The sequence below is a fragment of the Anomaloglossus baeobatrachus genome, chromosome 3 (assembly GCF_048569485.1).
Source record: "Anomaloglossus baeobatrachus isolate aAnoBae1 chromosome 3, aAnoBae1.hap1, whole genome shotgun sequence".
In the NCBI taxonomy this organism is placed as follows: Eukaryota; Metazoa; Chordata; class Amphibia; order Anura; family Aromobatidae; genus Anomaloglossus; species Anomaloglossus baeobatrachus.
In genome coordinates, this window is record NC_134355.1 from 8,378,225 (window position 1) to 8,402,660 (window position 24,436).

General features: G+C 49.2%; 1 protein-coding gene across 5 annotated transcripts in view; it reads right to left on the reverse strand.

The window, feature by feature from the left end:
- The window catches only part of MDGA1 (MAM domain containing glycosylphosphatidylinositol anchor 1), a 506,924-nt gene that overhangs the window by 192,567 nt on the left and 289,921 nt on the right, over window positions 1–24,436 (reverse strand). For all 5 annotated transcript variants that reach the window (XM_075338981.1, XM_075338978.1, XM_075338979.1 and 2 more), the window contains one exon: window positions 20,971–21,167. In XM_075338981.1, the coding sequence (XP_075195096.1) occupies window positions 20,971–21,167 (197 nt within the window). The remainder of the gene's footprint in view (window positions 1–20,970; window positions 21,168–24,436) is intronic.

Consider the following 24,436-nt stretch of genomic DNA (forward strand, 5'->3'; position numbering starts at 1 on the left):
ACTCTCAGAACGGCCATCCTCCAGCAGCCGGAATACAGATCAGCACTACAACTCTCAGAACGGCCATCCTCCAGCAGCCGGAATACAAATACATATCAGCACTACAACTCTCAGAACGGCCATGCTCCAGCAGCCGGAATTCAGATCAGCACTACAACTCTCAGAACGGCCATCCTCCAACAACCAGAATACAGATCAGCACTACAACTCTCAGAACGGCCATCCTCTAGCAGCCGGAATACAAATACAGATCAGCACTACAACTCTCAGAACGGCTATGCTCCAGAAGCCGGAATTCAGATCAGCACTATAACTCTCAGAACGGCCATCCTCCAACAGCCGGAATACAGATCAGCACTACAACTCTCAGAACGGCCATCCTCCAGGAGTTGGAATACAGATCAGCACTACAACTCTCAGAACGGCCATCCTCCAGGAGTCGGAATACAGATCAGCACTACAACTCTCAGAACGGCCATCCTCCAAGAGCCGGAATACAGATCAGCACTACAACTCTCAGAACGGCCATCCTCCAGCAGCCGGAACACAGATTAGCACTAAAACTCTCAGAACGGCCATCCTCCAGCCGGAACACAGATCAGCACTACAACTCTCAGAACGGCCATCCTCCAGCAGCCGGAATACAGATCAGCAATACAACTCTCAGAACGGCCATGCTCCAACAGCCGGAATACAGATCAGCACTACAACTCTCAGAATGGCCATCCTCCAGCCGGAATACAGATCAACACTACAACTCTCAGAACGGCGATCCTCCAGCCGGAATACAGATCAGCACTACAACTCTCAAAACGGCCATCCTCCAACAGCCGGAATACAGATCAGCACTACAACTCTCAGAATGGCCATCCTTCAGCCGGAATACAGATCAGCACTACAACTCTCAGAACGGCCATCCTCCAGCAGCCGGAATACAGATCAGCACTACAACTCTCAGAACGGCCATCCTCCAGCAGCCGGAATACAAATACAGATCAGCACTACAACTCTCAGAACGGCTATGCTCCAGGAGCCGGAATTCAGATCAGCACTACAACTCTCAGAACGGCCATCCTCCAACAGCCGGAATACAGATCAGCACTACAACTCTCAGAACGGCCATCCTCCAGGAGTCGGAATACAGATCAGCACTACAACTCTCAGAACGGCCATCCTCCAACAGCCGGAATACAGATCAGCACTACAACTCTCAGAACGGCTATCCTCCAGCCGGAACACAGATCAGCACTACAACTCTGAGAACGGCCATCCTCCAACAGCCAAAATACAGATCAGCACTACAACTCTCAGAACGGCCATCCTCCAGCAGCCGGAATACAGATAAGCACTACAACTCTCACAATGGCCATCCTCCAACAGCCGGAATACAGATCAGCACTACAACTCTCAGAACGGCCATCCTCTAGCCGGAATACAGATCAGCACTACAACTCTCAGAACGGCCATCCTCCAGCAGCCGGAATACAGATCAGCACTACAACTCTCAGAACGGCCATCCTCCAACAGCCAGAATACAGATCAGCACTACAACTCTCAGAACGGCCATCCTCCAGCAGCCGGAATACAAATACAGATCACCACTACAACTCTCAGAACGGCCATGCTCCAGCAGCCGGAATTCAGATCAGCACTACAACTCTCAGAACGGCCATCCTCCAACAGCCGGAATACAGATCAGCACTACAACTCTCAGAACGGCCATCCTCCAGCAGCCGGAATACAGATCAGCACTACAACTCTCACAATGGCCATCCTCCAACAGCCGAAATACAGATCAGCACTACAACTCTCAGAACGGCCATCCTCCAGCCAGAATACAGATCAGCACTACAACTCTCAGAGCGGCCATCCTCCAGCAGCCGGAATACTGATCAGCACTACAACTCTCAGAACGGCCATCCCCCAGCCGGAATACAGATCAGCACTACAACTCTCACAATGGCCATCCTCCAACAGCCGGAATACAGATCAGCACTACAACTCTCAGAACGGCCATCCTCCAGCCGGAATACAGATCAGCACTACAACTCTCAGAACGGCCATCCTCCAGCAGCCGGAATACAGATCAGCACTACAACTCTCAGAACGGCCATCCTCCAGCAGCCGGAATACAGATCAGCACTACAACTCTCAGAACGGCCATCCTCCAGCCGCCAGAATACAGATCAGCACTACAACTCTCAGAACGGCCATCCTCCAGCAGCCGGAACACAGATCAACACTACAACTCTCAGAACGGCTATCCTCCAACAGCCGGAATACAGATCAGCACTACAACTCTCAGAACGGCCATCCTCCAGCTGGAATACAGATCAGCACTACAACTCTCAGAACGGCCATCCTCCAGCCGGAATACAGATCAGCACTACAACTCTCAGAACGGCCATCCTCCAACAGCCGGAATACAGATCAGCACTACAACTCTCAGAACGGCTATCCTCCAGCCGGAATACAGATCAGCACTACAACTCTCAGAACGGCCATCCTCCAGCAGCCTAAATACAAATACAGATCAGCAATACAACTCTCAGAACGGCCATCCTCCAGCTGGAATACAGATCAGCACTACACCTCTCAGAACGGCCATCCTCCAGCCGGAATACAGATCAGCACTACAACTCTCAGAACGGCCATCCTCCAACAGCCGGAATACAGATCAGCACTACAACTCTCAGAACGGCTATCCTCCAGCCGGAGTACAGATAAGCACTACAACTCTCACAATGGCCATCCTCCAACAGCCGGAATACAGATCAGCACTACAACTCTCAGAACGGCCATCCTCTAGCCGGAATACAGATCAGCACTACAACTCTCAGAACAGCCATCCTCCAGCAGCCGGAATACAGATCAGCACTACAACTCTCAGAACGGCCATCCTCCAACAGCCATTATACAGATCAGCACTACAACTCTCAGAACGGCCATCCTCCAGCAGCCGGAATTCAGATCAGCACTACAACTCTCAGAACGGCCATCCTCTAGCAGCCGGAATACAAATACAGATCAGCACTACAACTCTCACAATGGCCATCCTCCAGCCGGAACACAGATCAGCACTACAACTCTCAGAACGGCTATGCTCCAGGAGCCGGAATTCAGATCAGCACTACAACTCTAAGAACGGCCATCCTCCAACAGCCGGAATACAGATCAGCACTACAACTCTCAGAACGGCCATCCTCCAGGAGTCGGAATACAGATCAGCACTACAACTCTCAGAACGGCCATCCTCCAACAGCCGGAATACAGATCAGCACTACAACTCTCAGAACGGCTATCCTTCAGCCGGAACACAGATCAGCACTACAACTCTCAGAACGGCCATCCTCCAACAGCCAAAATACAGATCAGCACTACAACTCTCAGAACGGCCATCCTCCAGCAGCCGAAATACAGAAAAGCACTACAACTCTCACAATGGCCATCCTCCAACAGCCGGAATACAGATCAGCACTACAACTCTCAGAACGGCCATCCTCTAGCCGGAATACAGATCAGCACTACAACTCTCAGAACGGCCATCCTCCAGCAGCCGGAATACAGATCAGCACTACAACTCTCAGAACGGCCATCCTCCAACAGCCAGAATACAGATCAGCACTACAATTTTCAGAACGGCCATCCTCCAGCAGCCGGAATACAAATACAGATCAGCACTACAACTCTCAGAACGGCCATGCTCCAGCAGCCGGAATTCAGATCAGCACTACAACTCTCAGAACGGCCATCCTCCAACAGCCGGAATACAGATCAGCACTACAACTCTCAGAACGGCCATCCTCCAGGAGTCGGAATACAGATCAGCACTACAACTCTCAGAACGGCCATCCTTCAGCAGCCGGAACACAGATCAGCCCTACAACTCTCAGAACGGCCATCCTCCAGCCGGAACACAGATCAGCACTACAACTCTCAGAACGGCCATCCTCCAACAGCCAAAATACAGATCAGCACTACAACTCTCAGAACGGCCATCCTCCAGCAGCCGGAATACAGATCAGCACTACAACTCTCACAATGGCCATCCTCCAACAGCCGAAATACAGATCAGCTCTACAACTCTCAGAACGGCCATCCTCCAGCCGGAATACAGATCAGCACTACAACTCTCAGAGCGGCCATCCTCCAGCAGCCGGAATACTGATCAGCACTACAACTCTCAGAACGGACATCCCCCAGCCGGAATACAGATCAGCACTACAACTCTCAGAACGGCCATGCTCCACGAGCCGGAATTCAGATCAGCACTACAACTCTCACAATGGCCATCCTCCAACAGCCGGAATACAGATCAGCACTACAACTCTCAGAACGGCCATCCTCCAGCAGCCGAAATACAGATCAGCACTACAACTCTCAGAACGGCCATCCTTCAGCAGCCGGAATACAGATCAGCACTACAACTCTCAGAACGGCCATCCTCCAGCCGCCAGAATACAGATCAGCACTACAACTCTCAGAACGGCCATCCTCCAGCAGCCGGAATACAGATCAACACTACAACTCTCAGAACGGCCATCCTCCAACAGCCGGAATACAGATCAGCACTACAACTCTCAGAACGGCCATCCTCCAGCTGGAATACAGATCAGCACTACAACTCTCAGAACGGCCATCCTCCAGCCGGAATACAGATCAGCACTACAACTCTCAGAACGGCCATCCTCCAACAGCCGGAATACAGATCAGCACTACAACTCTCAGAACGTCTATCCTCCAGCCGGAATACAGATCAGCACTACAACTCTCAGAACGGCCATCCTCCAGCAGCCGGAATACAAATACAGATCAGCACTACAACTCTCAGAACGGCCATCCTCCAGCTGGAATACAGATCAGCACTACAACTCTCAGAACGGCCATCCTCCAGCCGGAATACAGATCAGCACTACAACTCTCAGAACGGCCATCCTCCAACAGCCGGAATACAGATCAGCACTACAACTCTCAGAACGGCTATCCTCCACCCGGAATACAGATAAGCACTACAACTCTCACAATGGCCATCCTCCAACAGCCGGAATACAGATCAGCACTACAACTCTCAGAACGGCCATCCTCTAGCCGGAATACAGATCAGCACTACAACTCTCAGAACAGCCATCCTCCAGCAGCCGGAATACAGATCAGCACTACAACTCTCAGAACGGCCATCCTCCAACAGCCATTATACAGATCAGCACTACAACTCTCAGAACGGCCATCCTCCAGCAGCCGGAATACAAATACAGATCAGCACTACAACTCTCAGAACGGCCATGCTCCAGCAGCCGGAATTCAGATCAGCACTACAACTCTCAGAACGGCCATCCTCCAACAGCCAGAATACAGATCAGCACTACAACTCTCAGAACGGCCATCCTCTAGCAGCCGGAATACAAATACAGATCAGCACTACAACTCTCAGAACGGCTATGCTCCAGGAGCCGGAATTCAGATCAGCACTACAACTCTCAGAACGGCCATCCTCCAACAGCCGGAATACAGATCAGCACTACAACTCTCAGAACGGCCATCCTCCAGGAGTCGGAATACAGATCAGCACTACAACTCTCAGAACGGCCATCCTCCAGGAGTCGGAATACAGATCAGCACTACAACTCTCAGAACGGCCATCCTCCAACAGCCGGAATACAGATCAGCACTACAACTCTCAGAACGGCCATCCTCCAGCAGCCGGAACACAGATCAGCACTACAACTCTCAGAACGGCCATCCTCCAGCCGGAACACAGATCAGCACTACAACTCTCAGAACGGCCATCCTCCAGCAGCCGGAATACAGATCAGCACTACAACTCTCAGAACGGCCATGCTCCAACAGCCGGAATACAGATCAGCACTACAACTCTCAGAATGGCCATCCTCCAGCCGGAATACAGATCAGCACTACAACTCTCAGAACGGCGATCCTCCAGCCGGAATACAGATCAGCACTACAACTCTCAGAACGGCCATCCTCCAGCAGCCGGAATACAAATACAGATCAGCACTACAACTCTCAGAACAGCTATGCTCCAGGAGCCGGAATTAAGATCAGCACTACAACTCTCAGAACGGCCATCCTCCAACAGCCGGAATACAGATCAGCACTGCAACTCTCAGAACGGCCATCCTCCAGGAGTCGGAATACAGATCAGCACTACAACTCCCAGAATGGCCATCCTCCAACAGCCGGAATACAGATCAGCACTACAACTCTCAGAACGGCTATCCTCCAGCCGGAACACAGATCAGCACTACAACTCTCAGAACGGCCATCCTCCAACAGCCAAAATACAGATCAGCACTACAACTCTCAGAACGGCCATCCTCCAGCAGCCGGAATACAGATAAGCACTACAACTCTCACAATGGCCATCCTCCAACAGCCGGAATACAGATCAGCACTACAACTCTCAGAACGGCCATCCTCTAGCTGGAATACAGATCAGCACTACAACTCTCAGAACGGCCATCCTCCAGCAGCCGGAATACAGATCAGCACTACAACTCTCAGAACGGCCATCCTCCAACAGCCAGAATACAGATCAGCACTACAACTCTCAGAATGGCCATCCTCCAGCAGCCGGAATACAAATACAGATCAGCACTACAACTTTCAGAACGGCCATGCTCCAGCAGCCGGAATTTAGATCAGCACTACAACTCTCAGAACGGCCATCCTCCAACAGCCGGAATACAGATCAGCACTACAACTCTCAGAACGGCCATCCTCCAGGAGTCGGAATACAGATCAGCACTACAACTCTCAGAACGGCCATCCTTCAGCAGCCGGAACACAGATCAGCCCTACAACTCTCAGAACGGCCATCCTCCAGCAGCCGGAACACAGATCAGCAGTACAACTCTCAGAACGGCCATCCTCCAGCCGGAACACAGATCAGCACTACAACACTCAGAACGGCCATCCTCCAACAGCCAAAATACAGATCAGCACTACAACTCTCAGAACGGCCATCCTCCAGCAGCCGGAATACAGATCAGCTCTACAACTCTCACAATGGCCATCCTCCAACAGCCGAAATACAGATCAGCACTACAACTCTCAGAACGGCCATCCTCCAACAGCCAGAATACAGATCAGCACTACAACTCTCAGAACGGCCATCCTCCAGGAGTCGGAATACAGATCAGCACTACAACTCCCAGAATGGCCATCCTCCAACAGCCGGAATACAGATCAGCACTACAACTCTCAGAACGGCTATCCTCCAGCCGGAACACAGATCAGCACTACAACTCTCAGAACGGCCATCCTCCAACAGCCAAAATACAGATCAGCACTACAACTCTCAGAACGGCCATCCTCCAGCAGCCGGAATACAGATAAGCACTACAACTCTCACAATGGCCATCCTCCAACAGCCGGAATACAGATCAGCACTACAACTCTCAGAACGGCCATCCTCTAGCTGGAATACAGATCAGCACTACAACTCTCAGAACGGCCATCCTCCAGCAGCCGGAATACAGATCAGCACTACAACTCTCAGAACGGCCATCCTCCAACAGCCAGAATACAGATCAGCACTACAACTCTCAGAACGGCCATCCTCCAGCAGCCGGAATACAAATACAGATCAGCACTACAACTTTCAGAACGGCCATGCTCCAGCAGCCGGAATTTAGATCAGCACTACAACTCTCAGAACGGCCATCCTCCAACAGCCGGAATACAGATCAGCACTACAACTCTCAGAACGGCCATCCTCCAGGAGTCGGAATACAGATCAGCACTACAACTCTCAGAACGGCCATCCTTCAGCAGCCGGAACACAGATCAGCCCTACAACTCTCAGAACGGCCATCCTCCAGCAGCCGGAACACAGATCAGCAGTACAACTCTCAGAACGGCCATCCTCCAGCCGGAACACAGATCAGCACTACAACACTCAGAACGGCCATCCTCCAACAGCCAAAATACAGATCAGCACTACAACTCTCAGAACGGCCATCCTCCAGCAGCCGGAATACAGATCAGCTCTACAACTCTCACAATGGCCATCCTCCAACAGCCGAAATACAGATCAGCACTACAACTCTCAGAACGGCCATCCTCCAACAGCCAGAATACAGATCAGCACTACAACTCTCAGAACGGCCATCCTCCAGCAGCCGGAATACAAATACAGATCAGCACTACAACTTTCAGAACGGCCATGCTCCAGCAGCCGGAATTTAGATCAGCACTACAACTCTCAGAACAGCCATCCTCCAACAGCCGGAATACAGATCAGCACTACAACTCTCAGAACGGCCATCCTCCAGGAGTCGGAATACAGATCAGCACTACAACTCTCAGAACGGCCATCCTTCAGCAGCCGGAACACAGATCAGCCCTACAACTCTCAGAACGGCCATCCTCCAGCAGCCGGAACACAGATCAGCAGTACAACTCTCAGAACGGCCATCCTCCAGCCGGAACACAGATCAGCACTACAACACTCAGAACGGCCATCCTCCAACAGCCAAAATACAGATCAGCACTACAACTCTCAGAACGGCCATCCTCCAGCAGCCGGAATACAGATCAGCTCTACAACTCTCACAATGGCCATCCTCCAACAGCCGGAACACAGATCAGCACTACAACTCTCAGAACGGCCATCCTCCAGCCGGAATACAGATCAGCACTACAACTCTCAGAGCGGCCATCCTCCAGCAGCCGGAATACTGATCAGCACTACAACTCTCAGAACGGCCATCCCCCAGCCGGAATACAGATCAGCACTACAACTCTCAGAACGGCCATGCTCCACGAGCCGGAATTCAGATCAGCACTACAACTCTCACAATGGCCTTCCTCCAACAGCCGGAATACAGATCAGCACTACAACTTTCAGAACGGCCATCCTCCAGCCGGAATACAGATCAGCACTACAACTCTCAGAACGGCCATCCTCCAGCAGCCGGAATACAGATCAGCACTACAACTCTCAGAACGGCCATCCTCCAGCAGCCGGAATACAGATCAGCACTACAACTCTCAGAACGGCCATCCTCCAGCCGCCAGAATACAGATCAGCACTACAACTCTCAGAACGGCCATCCTCCAGCAGCCGGAACACAGATCAACACTACAACTCTCAGAACGGCCATCCTCCAACAGCCGGAATACAGATCAGCACTACAACTCTCAGAACGGCCATCCTCTAGCCGGAATACAGATCAGCACTACAACTCTCAGAACAGCCATCCTCCAGCAGCCGGAATACAGATCAGCACTACAACTCTCAGAACGGCCATCCTCCAACAGCCATTATACAGATCAGCACTACAACTCTCAGAACGGCCATCCTCCAGCAGCCGGAATACAAATACAGATCAGCACTACAACTCTCAGAACGGCCATGCTCCAGCAGCCGGAATTCAGATCAGCACTACAACTCTCAGAACGGCCATCCTCCAACAGCCAGAATACAGATCAGCACTACAACTCTCAGAACGGCCATCCTCTAGCAGCCGGAATACAAATACAGATCAGCACTACAACTCTCAGAACGGCTATGCTCCAGGAGCCGGAATTCAGATCAGCACTACAACTCTCAGAACGGCCATCCTCCAACAGCCGGAATACAGATCAGCACTACAACTCTCAGAACGGCCATCCTCCAGGAGTCGGAATACAGATCAGCACTACAACTCTCAGAACGGCCATCCTCCAGGAGTCGGAATACAGATCAGCACTACAACTCTCAGAACGGCCATCCTCCAGCAGCCGGAACACAGATCAGCACTACAACTCTCAGAACGGCCATCCTCCAGCCGGAACACAGATCGGCACTACAACTCTCAGAACGGCCATCCTCCAGCAGCCGGAATACAGATCAGCACTACAACTCTCAGAATGGCCATCCTCCAGCCGGAATACAGATCAGCACTACAACTCTCAGAACGGCGATCCTCCAGCCGGAATACAGATCAGCACTACAACTCTCAGAACGGCCATCCTCTAGCAGCCGGAATACAAATACAGATCAGCACTACAACTCTCAGAACGGCTATGCTCCAGGAGCCGGAATTCAGATCAGCACTACAACTCTCAGAACGGCCATCCTCCAACAGCCGGAATACAGATCAGCACTACAACTCTCAGAACGGCCATCCTCCAGGAGTCGGAATACAGATCAGCACTACAACTCTCAGAACGGCCATCCTCCAACAGCCGGAATACAGATCAGCACTACAACTCTCAGAACGGCCATCCTCCAGCAGCCGGAACACAGATCAGCACTACAACTCTCAGAACGGCCATCCTCCAGCCGGAACACAGATCAGCACTACAACTCTCAGAACGGCCATCCTCCAGCAGCCGGAATACAGATCAGCACTACAACTCTCAGAATGGCCATCCTCCAGCCGGAATACAGATCAGCACTACAACTCTCAGAACGGCGATCCTCCAGCCGGAATACAGATCAGCACTACAACTCTCAGAACGGCCATCCTCCAGCAGCCGGAATACAAATACAGATCAGCACTACAACTCTCAGAACGGCTATGCTCCAGGAGCCGGAATTAAGATCAGCACTACAACTCTCAGAACGGCCATCCTCCAACAGCCGGAATACAGATCAGCACTACAACTCTCAGAACGGCCATCCTCCAGGAGTCGGAATACAGATCAGCACTACAACTCCCAGAATGGCCATCCTCCAACAGCCGGAATACAGATCAGCACTACAACTCTCAGAACGGCTATCCTCCAGCCGGAACACAGATCAGCACTACAACTCTCAGAACGGCCATCCTCCAACAGCCAAAATACAGATCAGCACTACAACTCTCAGAACGGCCATCCTCCAGCAGCCGGAATACAGATAAGCACTACAACTCTCACAATGGCCATCCTCCAACAGCCGGAATACAGATCAGCACTACAACTCTCAGAACGGCCATCCTCTAGCCGGAATACAGATCAGCACTACAACTCTCAGAACGGCCATCCTCCAGCAGCCGGAATACAGATCAGCACTACAACTCTCAGAACGGCCATCCTCCAACAGCCAGAATACAGATCAGCACTACAACTCTCAGAACGGCCATCCTCCAGCAGCCGGAATACAAATACAGATCAGCACTACAACTTTCAGAACGGCCATGCTCCAGCAGCCGGAATTTAGATCAGCACTACAACTCTCAGAACGGCCATCCTCCAACAGCCGGAATACAGATCAGCACTACAACTCTCAGAACGGCCATCCTCCAGGAGTCGGAATACAGATCAGCACTACAACTCTCAGAACGGCCATCCTTCAGCAGCCGGAACACAGATCAGCCCTACAACTCTCAGAACGGCCATCCTCCAGCAGCCGGAACACAGATCAGCAGTACAACTCTCAGAACGGCCATCCTCCAGCCGGAACACAGATCAGCACTACAACACTCAGAACGGCCATCCTCCAACAGCCAAAATACAGATCAGCACTACAACTCTCAGAACGGCCATCCTCCAGCAGCCGGAATACAGATCAGCTCTACAACTCTCACAATGGCCATCCTCCAACAGCCGGAATACAGATCAGCACTACAACTCTCAGAACGGCCATCCTCCAGCAGCCGGAATACAGATCAGCACTACAACTCTCAGAACGGCCATCCTCCAGCCGCCAGAATACAGATCAGCACTACAACTCTCAGAACGGCCATCCTCCAGCAGCCGGAACACAGATCAACACTACAACTCTCAGAACGGCCATCCTCCAACAGCCGGAATACAGATCAGCACTACAACTCTCAGAACGGCCATCCTCTAGCCGGAATACAGATCAGCACTACAACTCTCAGAACAGCCATCCTCCAGCAGCCGGAATACAGATCAGCACTACAACTCTCAGAACGGCCATCCTCCAACAGCCATTATACAGATCAGCACTACAACTCTCAGAACGGCCATCCTCCAGCAGCCGGAATATAAATACAGATCAGCACTACAACTCTCAGAACGGCCATGCTCCAGCAGCCGGAATTCAGATCAGCACTACAACTCTCAGAACGGCCATCCTCCAACAGCCAGAATACAGATCAGCACTACAACTCTCAGAACGGCCATCCTCTAGCAGCCGGAATACAAATACAGATCAGCACTACAACTCTCAGAACGGCTATGCTCCAGGAGCCGGAATTCAGATCAGCACTACAACTCTCAGAACGGCCATCCTCCAACAGCCGGAATACAGATCAGCACTACAACTCTCAGAACGGCCATCCTCCAGGAGTCGGAATACAGATCAGCACTACAACTCTCAGAACGGCCATCCTCCAACAGCCGGAATACAGATCAGCACTACAACTCTCAGAACGGCCATCCTCCAGCAGCCGGAACACAGATCAGCACTACAACTCTCAGAACGGCCATCCTCCAGCCGGAACACAGATCAGCACTACAACTCTCAGAACGGCCATCCTCCAGCAGCCGGAATACAGATCAGCACTACAACTCTCAGAATGGCCATCCTCCAGCCGGAATACAGATCAGCACTACAACTCTCAGAACGGCGATCCTCCAGCCGGAATACAGATCAGCACTACAACTCTCAGAACGGCCATCCTCCAGCAGCCGGAATACAAATACAGATCAGCACTACAACTCTCAGAACGGCTATGCTCCAGGAGCCGGAATTAAGATCAGCACTACAACTCTCAGAACGGCCATCCTCCAACAGCCGGAATACAGATCAGCACTACAACTCTCAGAACGGCCATCCTCCAGGAGTCGGAATACAGATCAGCACTACAACTCCCAGAATGGCCATCCTCCAACAGCCGGAATACAGATCAGCACTACAACTCTCAGAACGGCTATCCTCCAGCCGGAACACAGATCAGCACTACAACTCTCAGAACGGCCATCCTCCAACAGCCAAAATACAGATCAGCACTACAACTCTCAGAACGGCCATCCTCCAGCAGCCGGAATACAGATAAGCACTACAACTCTCACAATGGCCATCCTCCAACAGCCGGAATACAGATCAGCACTACAACTCTCAGAACGGCCATCCTCTAGCCGGAATACAGATCAGCACTACAACTCTCAGAACGGCCATCCTCCAGCAGCCGGAATACAGATCAGCACTACAACTCTCAGAACGGCCATCCTCCAACAGCCAGAATACAGATCAGCACTACAACTCTCAGAACGGCCATCCTCCAGCAGCCGGAATACAAATACAGATCAGCACTACAACTTTCAGAACGGCCATGCTCCAGCAGCCGGAATTCAGATCAGCACTACAACTCTCAGAACGGCCATCCTCCAACAGCCGGAATACAGATCAGCACTACAACTCTCAGAACGGCCATCCTCCAGGAGTCGGAATACAGATCAGCACTACAACTCTCAGAACGGCCATCCTTCAGCAGCCGGAACACAGATCAGCCCTACAACTCTCAGAACGGCCATCCTCCAGCAGCCGGAACACAGATCAGCAGTACAACTCTCAGAACGGCCATCCTCCAGCCGGAACACAGATCAGCACTACAACACTCAGAACGGCCATCCTCCAACAGCCAAAATACAGATCAGCACTACAACTCTCAGAACGGCCATCCTCCAGCAGCCGGAATACAGATCAGCTCTACAACTCTCACAATGGCCATCCTCCAACAGCCGAAATACAGATCAGCACTACAACTCTCAGAACGGCCATCCTCCAACAGCCAGAATACAGATCAGCACTACAACTCTCAGAACGGCCATCCTCCAGCAGCCGGAATACAAATACAGATCAGCACTACAACTTTCAGAACGGCCATGCTCCAGCAGCCGGAATTTAGATCAGCACTACAACTCTCAGAACGGCCATCCTCCAACAGCCGGAATACAGATCAGCACTACAACTCTCAGAACGGCCATCCTTCAGCAGCCGGAACACAGATCAGCCCTACAACTCTCAGAACGGCCATCCTCCAGCAGCCGGAACACAGATCAGCAGTACAACTCTCAGAACGGCCATCCTCCAGCCGGAACACAGATCAGCACTACAACACTCAGAACGGCCATCCTCCAACAGCCAAAATACAGATCAGCACTACAACTCTCAGAACGGCCATCCTCCAGCAGCCGGAATACAGATCAGCTCTACAACTCTCACAATGGCCATCCTCCAACAGCCGGAACACAGATCAGCACTACAACTCTCAGAACGGCCATCCTCCAGCCGGAATACAGATCAGCACTACAACTCTCAGAGCGGCCATCCTCCAGCAGCCGGAATACTGATCAGCACTACAACTCTCAGAACGGCCATCCCCCAGCCGGAATACAGATCAGCACTACAACTCTCAGAACGGCCATGCTCCACGAGCCGGAATTCAGATCAGCACTACAACTCTCACAATGGCCATCCTCCAACAGCCGGAATACAGATCAGCACTACAACTTTCAGAACGGCCATCCTCCAGCCGGAATACAGATCAGCACTACAACTCTCAGAACGGCCATCCTCCAGCAGCCGGAATACAGATCAGCACTACAACTCTCAGAACGGCCATCCTCCAGCAGCCGGAATACAGATCAGCACTACAACTCTCAGAACGGCCATCCTCCAGCCGCCAGAATACAGATCAGCACTACAACTCTCAGAACGGCCATCCTCCAGCAGCCGGAACACAGATCAACACTACAACTCTCAGAACGGCCATCCTCCAACAGCCGGAATACAGATCAGCACTACAACTCTCAGAACGGCCATCCTCCAGCTGGAATACAGATCAGCACTACAACTCTCAGAACGGCCATCCTCCAGCCGGAATACAGATCAGCACTACAACTCTCAGAACGGCCATCCTCCAGCAGCCAGAATACAAATACAGATCAGCACTACAACTCTCAGAACGGCCATGCTCCAGCAGCCGGAATTCAGATCAGCACTACAACTCTCAGAACGGCCATCCTCCAACAGCCGGAATACAGATCAGCACTACAACTCTCAGAACGGCCATCCTCCAGGAGTCGGAATACAGATCAGCACTACAACTCTCAGAACGGCCATCCTTCAGCAGCCGGAACACAGATCAGCCCTACAACTCTCAGAATGGCCATCCTCCAACAGCCGGAATACAGATCAGCACTACAACTCTCAGAACGGCTATCCTTCAGCCGGAACACAGATCAGCACTACAACTCTCAGAACGGCCATCCTCCAACAGCCAAAATACAGATCAGCACTACAACTCTCAGAACGGCCATCCTCCAGCAGCCGAAATACAGATAAGCACTACAACTCTCACAATGGCCATCCTCCAACAGCCGGAATACAGATCAGCACTACAACTCTCAGAACGGCCATCCTCTAGCCGGAATACAGATCAGCACTACAACTCTCAGAACGGCCATCCTCCAGCAGCCGGAATACAGATCAGCACTACAACTCTCAGAACGGCCATCCTCCAACAGCCAGAATACAGATCAGCGCTACAACTTTCAGAACGGCCATCCTCCAGCAGCCGGAATACAAATACAGATCACCACTACAACTCTCAGAACGGCCATGCTCCAGCAGCCGGAATTCAGATCAGCACTACAACTCTCAGAACGGCCATCCTCCAGCCGGAATACAGATCAGCACTACAACTCTCAGAATGGCCATCCTCCAGCAGCCGGAATACAGATCCGCACTACAACTCTCAGAATGGCCATCCTCCAGCAGCCGGAATACAGATCAGCACTACAACTCTCAGAACGGCCATCCTCCAGCAGCCGGAATACAGATCAGCACTACAACTCTCAGAACGGCCATCCTCCAGCCGGAATACAGATCAGCACTACAACTCTCAGAACGGCCATCCTCCAGCAGCCGGAATACAGATCAGCACTACAACTCTCAGAACGGCCATCCTCCAGCAGCCGGAATACAGATCAGCACTACAACTCTCAGAACGGCCATCCTCCAGCAGCCGGAATACAGATCAGCACTACAACTCTCAGAACGGCCATCCTCCAGCAGCCGGAATACAGATCAGCACTACAACTCTCAGAACGGCCATCCTCCAGCAGCCATTATACAGATCAGCACTACAACTCTCAGAATGGCCATCCTCCAGCCGGAATACAGATCAGCACTACAACTCTCAGAACGGCTATCCTCCAGCAGCCGGAATACAGATCAGCACTACAACTCTCAGAACAGCTATCCACTGTCCACAAAACCAATCCACCAACTAAAAAATACATTTTTGCTTTCTTGGCCTTTTTTTCAGACAATATGAATGATAACACAATCTTTTTTTCCACTCATGATTAGTGGTCGGGTGAAGCCATCTATTGTCATCTAGTGTGTTTAAATCATGATGCCAACCCAAAACATCCAAATGACCCTGATGAAAAGTTCTCACACCCTGGTGATTTTGGCTGATAACATGCACAGAAGGTGACACAAATGGGTGCCAATGGTTAATAAAGGTAACACCCTCACCTGTGACCTGTTACTTGTAATCAGTGTGTGCATAAAAGCTGAGTGAGTTTCTGGGGTCCAGACAGACTCCAGCATCTTTCCTCCAGCCACTGACATTTCTGGATTGTGAGTCATGGAGAAAGCAAAAGAATTGTCCATGGATCTATGGGAAAAGATAGATGAACTGTACAAAACAGGAAAGGGATACAAAAAGATATCCAAGGAATTAATAATGCCAGTCATCAGTGTCCAAACTGTGACTAACAAATGGAAAATCAGGGGTTATGTAAAAACCAAACCGCGATCAGGTCGACCAACAAAAATGTCAGCCACAACTGCCAGGAAAATTGTTCGGGATGCCAGGAAAAACCCACAAATAACATCAGCTGAAATACAGGACTCACTGAAAACTAGCGGTGCGGCTGCTTCAAGATGCCCAATAAGGAAGCATGTGAAGAAAAATGGGCTGCATGGTCGAGTCGCCAAAAAGAAAGCCATTACTGCGCAAATGCCACAAAGTATCTTGCCTACAATACGCCAAACAGCCCAGAGACAAGTCCCCAAACAGCCTAGAGACAAGCCCCAAACAAGCCCAGAGACAAGCCTCCAAACAGCCCAGAGACAAGCCTCCAAACAGCCCAGAGACAAGCCTCCAAACAGCCCAGAGACAAGCCCCCAAACAGCCCAGAGACAAGCCTCCAAACAGCCCAGAGACGAGCCCCCAAACAGCCCAGAGACGAGCCCCCAAACAGCCCAGAGACGAGCCTCCAAACAGCCCAGAGGCAAGCCTCCAAACAGCACAGAGACAAGCCTCCAAACAGCGCAGAGACAAGCCTCCAAACAGCCCAGAGACAAGCCTCCAAACAGCGCAGAGACAAGCCTCCAAACAGCCCAGAGACAAGCCCCCAAACAGCCCAGAGGCAAGCCTCCAAACTGCTCAGAGACAAGCCCTCAAACAGCCCAGAAACAAGCCTCCAAACAGCCCATAGACAAGCCTCCAAACAGCCCAGAGACAAGCCCCCAAACAGCCCAGAGACAAGCCTCCAAACAGTGCAGAGACAAGCCTCCAAACAGCGCAGAGACAAGCCTCCAAACAGCGCAGAGACAAGCCTCCAAACAGCCCAGAGACAAGCCTCCAAACAGCCCAGAGACAAGCCCTCAAACAGCCCAGAGACAAGCCTCCAAACAGCCCAGAGACAAGCCTCCAAACAGCCCAGAGACAAGCTTCCAAACAGCACAGAGGCAAGCCTCCAAACAGCACAGAGACAAGCCTCCAAATAGCCCAGAAACAAGCCCCCAAACAGCCCAGAGACAAGCTTCCAAACTGCACAGAGACAAGCCCCCAAACAGCCCAGAGACAAGCCCCCCAAACAGCCCAGAGACAAGCCTCCAAACAGCACAGAGACGAGCACCTAAACAGCCCAGAGACAAGCCTCCAAACAGCCCAGAGACAAGCCTCCAAACAACCCAGAGACAAGCCTCCAAACAGCCCAGAGACAAGCCTCCAAATAGCCCAGAGACAAGCCTCCAAACAGCGCAGAGACAAGCCTCCAAACAGCGCAGAGACAAGCCCCCAAACAGCACAGAGACAAACCTCCAAACAGCCCAGAGACAAGCACCCAAACAGCCCAGAGAGATGCCTCCAAACAGCACAGAGACGAGCCCCCAAACAGCCCAGAGACAAACCTCCAAACAGCACAGAGAGAAGCCTCCAAACTTCTGAAACAAGGTACCTTGGAGTGATGAGACCAAAATCAAAGTTTTTGGCCACAACCATAAACGTTACATTTGGAGAGGTGTCAACAAGGCCTATGATGAAAGGAACACCATTCCTAATGTAAAGCATGGAGGTGGATCGCTGATGATGTGGTTATGTGTGAGCTACAAAGGCACAGGAAACTTGGTCAAAGTGAAGGAAAGATGAATGCAGCACGTTATCAGCAAATACTGGAGGTAAATTTACACTCATCAGCCCGGAAGTTGCGAATGGGACGTACTTGGACGTTCCAACATGACAACGACCCAAAACACAAGGCCAAGTCGACCTCTCATTGGCTACAGCAGAACAAAGTGAAGGTTCTGGAGTGACCATCTCAGTCTCCTGACCTCAATATCACTGAGCCACTCTAGGGAGAACTCAAGCGCACAGTTCATGCAAGAAAGCCCAGGAACTTACAGGAACTGGAGGCACTAAGAAGAATGGGCAGCTTTACCATCTGAGAAAATAAAGAGCCTTATCCACAACTACCACAAAAGACTTCAAGCTGTCATTGATGTTAGAGGGGGCAATTTATGGTATTAAGGACTGGGGTGTGTGAACTTTTGATCAGGGTCATTTGCATGTTTTTGGTTGTCATTATGATTTCAAAAGAGAAAACACAGTAGTTTGACAATAAATGGCTTCACCCAACCAGTAACCATGAGTGGAAAAAAACTGTGTAATCATTTATATTCTCTGAAAAAAGGCCAAGAAAGCAAAAAATCGGCCGGGGTATGTAAACTTTTGAGCACATCTGTAAATCTACCACCCAGGAACTAACCCACAAACCTAAATCCACCACCAAAGGAACTAACCCACAAACTTAAAGTAACCACCCAAGGAAATAACCCACAAACCTAAATCCACCACAGAAAGAACTAAACGATAAACCTAAAGTCACCATCCAAGGAACTAACCTACAAACCTAAATTCACCACCCAAGGAACTAATCCATAAACCTAAATCCACCATCCAAGGAACTAACCCACAAACCTAAATCCACCACAGAAAGAACTAACCCATAAATCTAAATCCACCATCCAAGGAACTAACCTACAAACCTAAATCCACCACCCAAGTAACTAATCCATAAACCTAAATCCACCATCCAAGGAACTAACCCACAAACCTAAATCCACCACCCAAGGAACTAATCCATAAACCTAAATCCACCATCTAAAGAACTAATCCATAAACCTAAATCCACCATCCAAGGAACTAACCCACAAACCTAAATCCACCACCCAAGGAACTAATCCATAAACCTAAATCCACTATCTAAGGAACTAATCCATAAACCTAAATCCACCATCCAAGGAACTAACCCACAAACCTAAATCCACCACCCAAGGAACTAACCCACAAACCTAAATCCACCACAGAAAGAACTAACCCATAAATCTAAATCCACCATCCAAGGAACTAACCTACAAACCTAAATCCACCACCCAAGTAACTAATCCATAAACCTAAATCCACCATCCAAGTAACTAACCCACAAACCTAAATCCACCACCCAAGGAACTAATCCATAAACCTAAATCCACCATCTAAGGAACTAATCCATAAACCTAAATCCACCATCCAAGGAACTAACCCACAAACCTAAATCCACCACCCAAGGAACTAATCCATAAACCTAAATCCACTATCTAAGGAACTAATCCATAAACCTAAATCCACCATCCAAGGAACTAACCCACAAACCTAAATCCACCACCCAAGGAACTAATCCATAAACCTAAATCCACCATCTAAGGAACTAATCCATAAACCTAAATCCACCATCCAAGGAACTAACCCACAAACCTAAATCCACCACCCAAGGAACTAACCCACAAACCTAAATCCACCACCGAAAGAACTAACCCACAAACCAAAAGCCACCATCCAAGGAAAAAATCATTAAACCTAAATCCACCACCCTAGGAACTAACCCCCAGCATAGTTGTCTTCAGTTAATACTCCCCAGATGCTGGACACATAAAAGACGGTGATGTGTCGGCCACATCTTACTAACATTGAGACTTGTGAAGTGACCCCCATCATTTTTGTGGAATTTACTAGAAGATAAAAGCCTTGACCTGATCGGCTGCTATTCACGGTGCTGGGGATTAGGAAGGATTACAGCCAGTAAACACAATGGTGCTGCCCCCAACAATCAGACGCTTCATGGGGGCTGCGTATTTCCATTTGAAGCTTTCAGATCCATTATTTAACCTTTTGTTATCTGTACATGGACGGCTGTGATTGATATGTCGGTGGAGATGGCCCCGGTGAGTGATGACTTCATGTAATTTCGAGCCCAAGGACATCCATAGAACATATTGATCGGTGAAACGTCTGTGGTGAGACGGCTTCATCCTGTATCATTATTACGAGTAGTGTCTTATTGTGCCGACTATAAGAGGCCACTCAGACATCCTGAGATTACATCTAATTCATTAGAAGAAGCGCAGTAACGATCGCCGGAGCTGCCGAGCTAAACTTCTGAAGAAACAATGTATTAGGGGCGTCTGCTTCATAGGACTGCGCGTCCCCCGCTATCAAAGTGCTGAGAAGAATGAGATCCGACATGATAGCGGGGGACACAATGGGACACACATGACAATAGTATAAAGAGACGTCATCTGATGCAGGGTGCTCCATATATCTCACGTGTTATTCAGAACATACGGCATTTTGTGCAACACGGGACAGGATTCAAGAATCCCATTTTGCTCATTTTTGGGATACAATTTATGAGGATGGAAGTGATAATGTACAGAACATGAGATGACCGTTGTACCTGTGTGTAGAGAGGTTCGTAGATGTCCACGCCGTTGTCCTGATTGTGTGACAGTGTCTCCGTCTCCCGTTTCCAGATGAAGCGTGCCGGTGGGTTGGAGCTGACTGTGCATCGTAGGAACACGGTCTTCTCCTGGTAGAAGCTCCCTCGCACGTCACTGATGGTCTGGTGAATGGTTAAAATGGGTTCATCTAGATCTGGAGGAAAGGGTTTATAATGTAACGTATAATGTCAATAATTCAACTCAATATCTTAATTATGATATGAGACTCCATTTATTTCTTGAAAATTGACCCATTGTACAAGGAACTATCCACAAACCAACAAATCCCAAAATCAAGAAATGATTAAAAAAAAAAAAAAGCAGACTAATACACAGAAAAAAAACAGCCAACCTATCTGGAAACCAACCCACCACTCGAGAATCCAACCAGTCCTCCAAGAAACTAACCCACCATCAAGTAAACCAACCCACAATTACCAAAGTAAAACGCTAAACAACCAAAGAATTAAGACACTAAAGAAACTAAGTCACCATCCAAGAGATAAACCCATCATCCAATGAACCCATCCACCGACCAGTGAATGAACTCAAGAATCAGGACAAATAACAAAGAACCAAAACATCATTGAAGAGATCAATCCATTTTCCAATGAACTCAACTGAGAAACCAGCAACACTGTCTACTGAACCCACTATCCTAGAAAGGACCTACCCTCCAAAGAAAGAACCAATGAATGACCCCAAAAAACAAGACGATATGCTTATGTTTAAAGATCCAACCTCACTATCCAATGAACTAAGAAACCAACCTACCATCTAAGAAATAAACTCAATGATGGCATTTTACCATCCAATAAACCAATCCTCCATCCAAGAAACTAATCCATTGTTCAACCAATGAGCAGTTTAAAGAAAACAGTCTTGTGCTAAAAATCTATGCACCTTCCAATAATTCAGCCAACCAAGAAACCAAACCACTATCCATGAAACCAATCTACCAAAAAAGAAATAAACCCAACCAAGAAGGAACACGTGCTCCAACCATTCACCAACCCGATGAGTCCTCTAATCAAGAAACCAGCCTTATACTCAAGAAAACAATGTCAAGGAAACCTATCCATCAATCAAGGAACTAACCACAAACCTAAATCCAACATCCAAGGAGCTAACCCATAAACCTAAATCCACCACCCAAGGAACTAACCCACAAACCGAAATTCACCATCCAAGGAAAAAACTCACAAACCTAAAGCCACCACCCAAGGAACTAATCCCCAAACCTAAATCCACCATCCAAGGAACTAACCCACAAACCTAAATCCCCATCCAAGGAACTAACCCACAAACCTAAAGCCCCATCCAAGGAACTAACTCACAAACCTAAATCCACCATCCAAGGAATGAACCCACAAACCTAAAGCCACCATCCAAGGAACAAACTCTCAAACCTAAATCCACCATCCAAGGAACTAACTCACAAATCTAAAGCTGCCATCCAAGGAACTAACCCACAAACCCAAAAATCAACCTACCAACTAGATGTTCATTTCCCAAGAAACCCACCATCAACTAAACCAACCAAGGAAGCTCTACACAAAGAACAAACAAAAAGAAAACAAAGTATGATCCCACCATTCCAGAAACCGACCCAACAATCCAAAAACCAACCCACACCCGAGCTGACCGGTAAGACCTCCGCTTGCCCTGAAGACCAGCATTCTATAGTCTTGCTCAGACTGACCCAGTGAGCCACGTTGAGTGTTGCGTCTGGATCTGATCCTACCCACATTTTGTCAATTGCCAAATAATGAGTAAAGTAAGGAATTCTCTTCTTAAGTCAAAAGTCAAAATCATTGGTAAAAAAAACCAACTGAGACAAAGTGACAGGAAATTGTTGTCATGTGCGGCACATAAATAGAAACCATCTCTAATTTTGGACTGTGATTCTCTGCAGCAAAGCATTAAAACTAATAAAGTCTAATATGTTCTAATGGGTTACTAAGGAACGCGGGGATTTCTTGGAGAGAGTGTAAGTGCCGGTCTCCCGCGGCTCCTTCACTTACCTGCGAGATAGCAATTTACTCAAAAGAAGAATTTATAGGAACTTGGAAAGAGATAGAGAAAATAAAAATAAGAAAAGCTATAAAATCCGGGGGGCAAAAGACAAAAAGGGAGAAGCTGAGGGCAACAATAGTAATCAGTAACTCCAGCTCCGTCATTGACACATCACACCACGAACGTATCGGGAAATGAGAGGTTAATGGCAGGCGTCAGGAGTCTTGTGTATACCAGAGAATAATCAGATAAAAGAGGTATTAATTAATGAGATAGAAGATGCTGATCGATGAGAACGTCATCCGGGGGATACACGGCCCCGGCGCTCATCACTTAAGGAATAATCCTCGCCAGTGAGTCAATCCCTCGACTTCTTTTATCCGCTGTGGCCTGACCCCTTTCATACTGAAAAGCTGCTGCCCAAGAAAAACAAGTAACACTTCACTTGTAAGAGGCTGATCCCCACAGAGCGGAGCCGGGAGGGCAGAACGCCAGGCGAAAACCGAAAAGACGGAGGGAGAAGGAATATACAGGAGAAGAAAACCGAAAAGACGGAGGGAGAATAAATTTACAGGAGAAGAAAACCGAAAAGACAGAGGGAGAAGGAATATACAAGAGAAGGAGAAAACCAAAAAGACGGAGGAAGACGAAATATACAGGAGAAGGAGAAAACCGAAAAGACAGAGGGAGAAGGAATATACAGGAGAAGAAAACCGAAAAGACAGAGGGAGAAGAAATATACAAGAGAATGAGAAAACCGAAAAGACGGAGGAAGACAAAATATACAGGAGAAGAAAACCGAAAAGACGGAGGAAGACTAAATATACAGGAGAAGGAGAAAACCGAAAAGACGGAGGGAGAAGAAATATACAGGAGAAGGAGAAAACCGAAAAGACGGAGGAAGACAAAATATACAGGAGAAGAAAACCGAAAAGACAGAGGAAGAAGAAATATACAGGAGAAGAAAACTGAAAAGACGGAGGGAGAAGAAATATACAAGAGAAGAAAACCGAAAAGACGGAGGGAGAAGAAATATACAGAAGGAGAAAACCGAAAAGACGGAGGGAGAAGGAATATACAGGAGGAGAAAACCGAAAAGACAGAGGGAGAAGAAATATACAGGAGAAGAAAACCGAAAAGACGGAGGAGGAAGAAATACACAGGAGAAGAAAAGCGAAAAGACGGAGGAAGACAAAATATACAGGAGAAGAAAACCGAAAAGACGGAGGGAGAAGAAATATACAGGAGAAAACCGAAAAGACAGATGGAGAAGAAATATACAAGAGAAGAAAACCGAAAAGACGGAGGGAGAAGAAATATACAGGAGAAGAAAACCGAAAAGACGGAGGAAGAAGAAATATACAGGAGAAGAAAACCGAAAAGAAGGAGGAAGAAGAAATATACAGG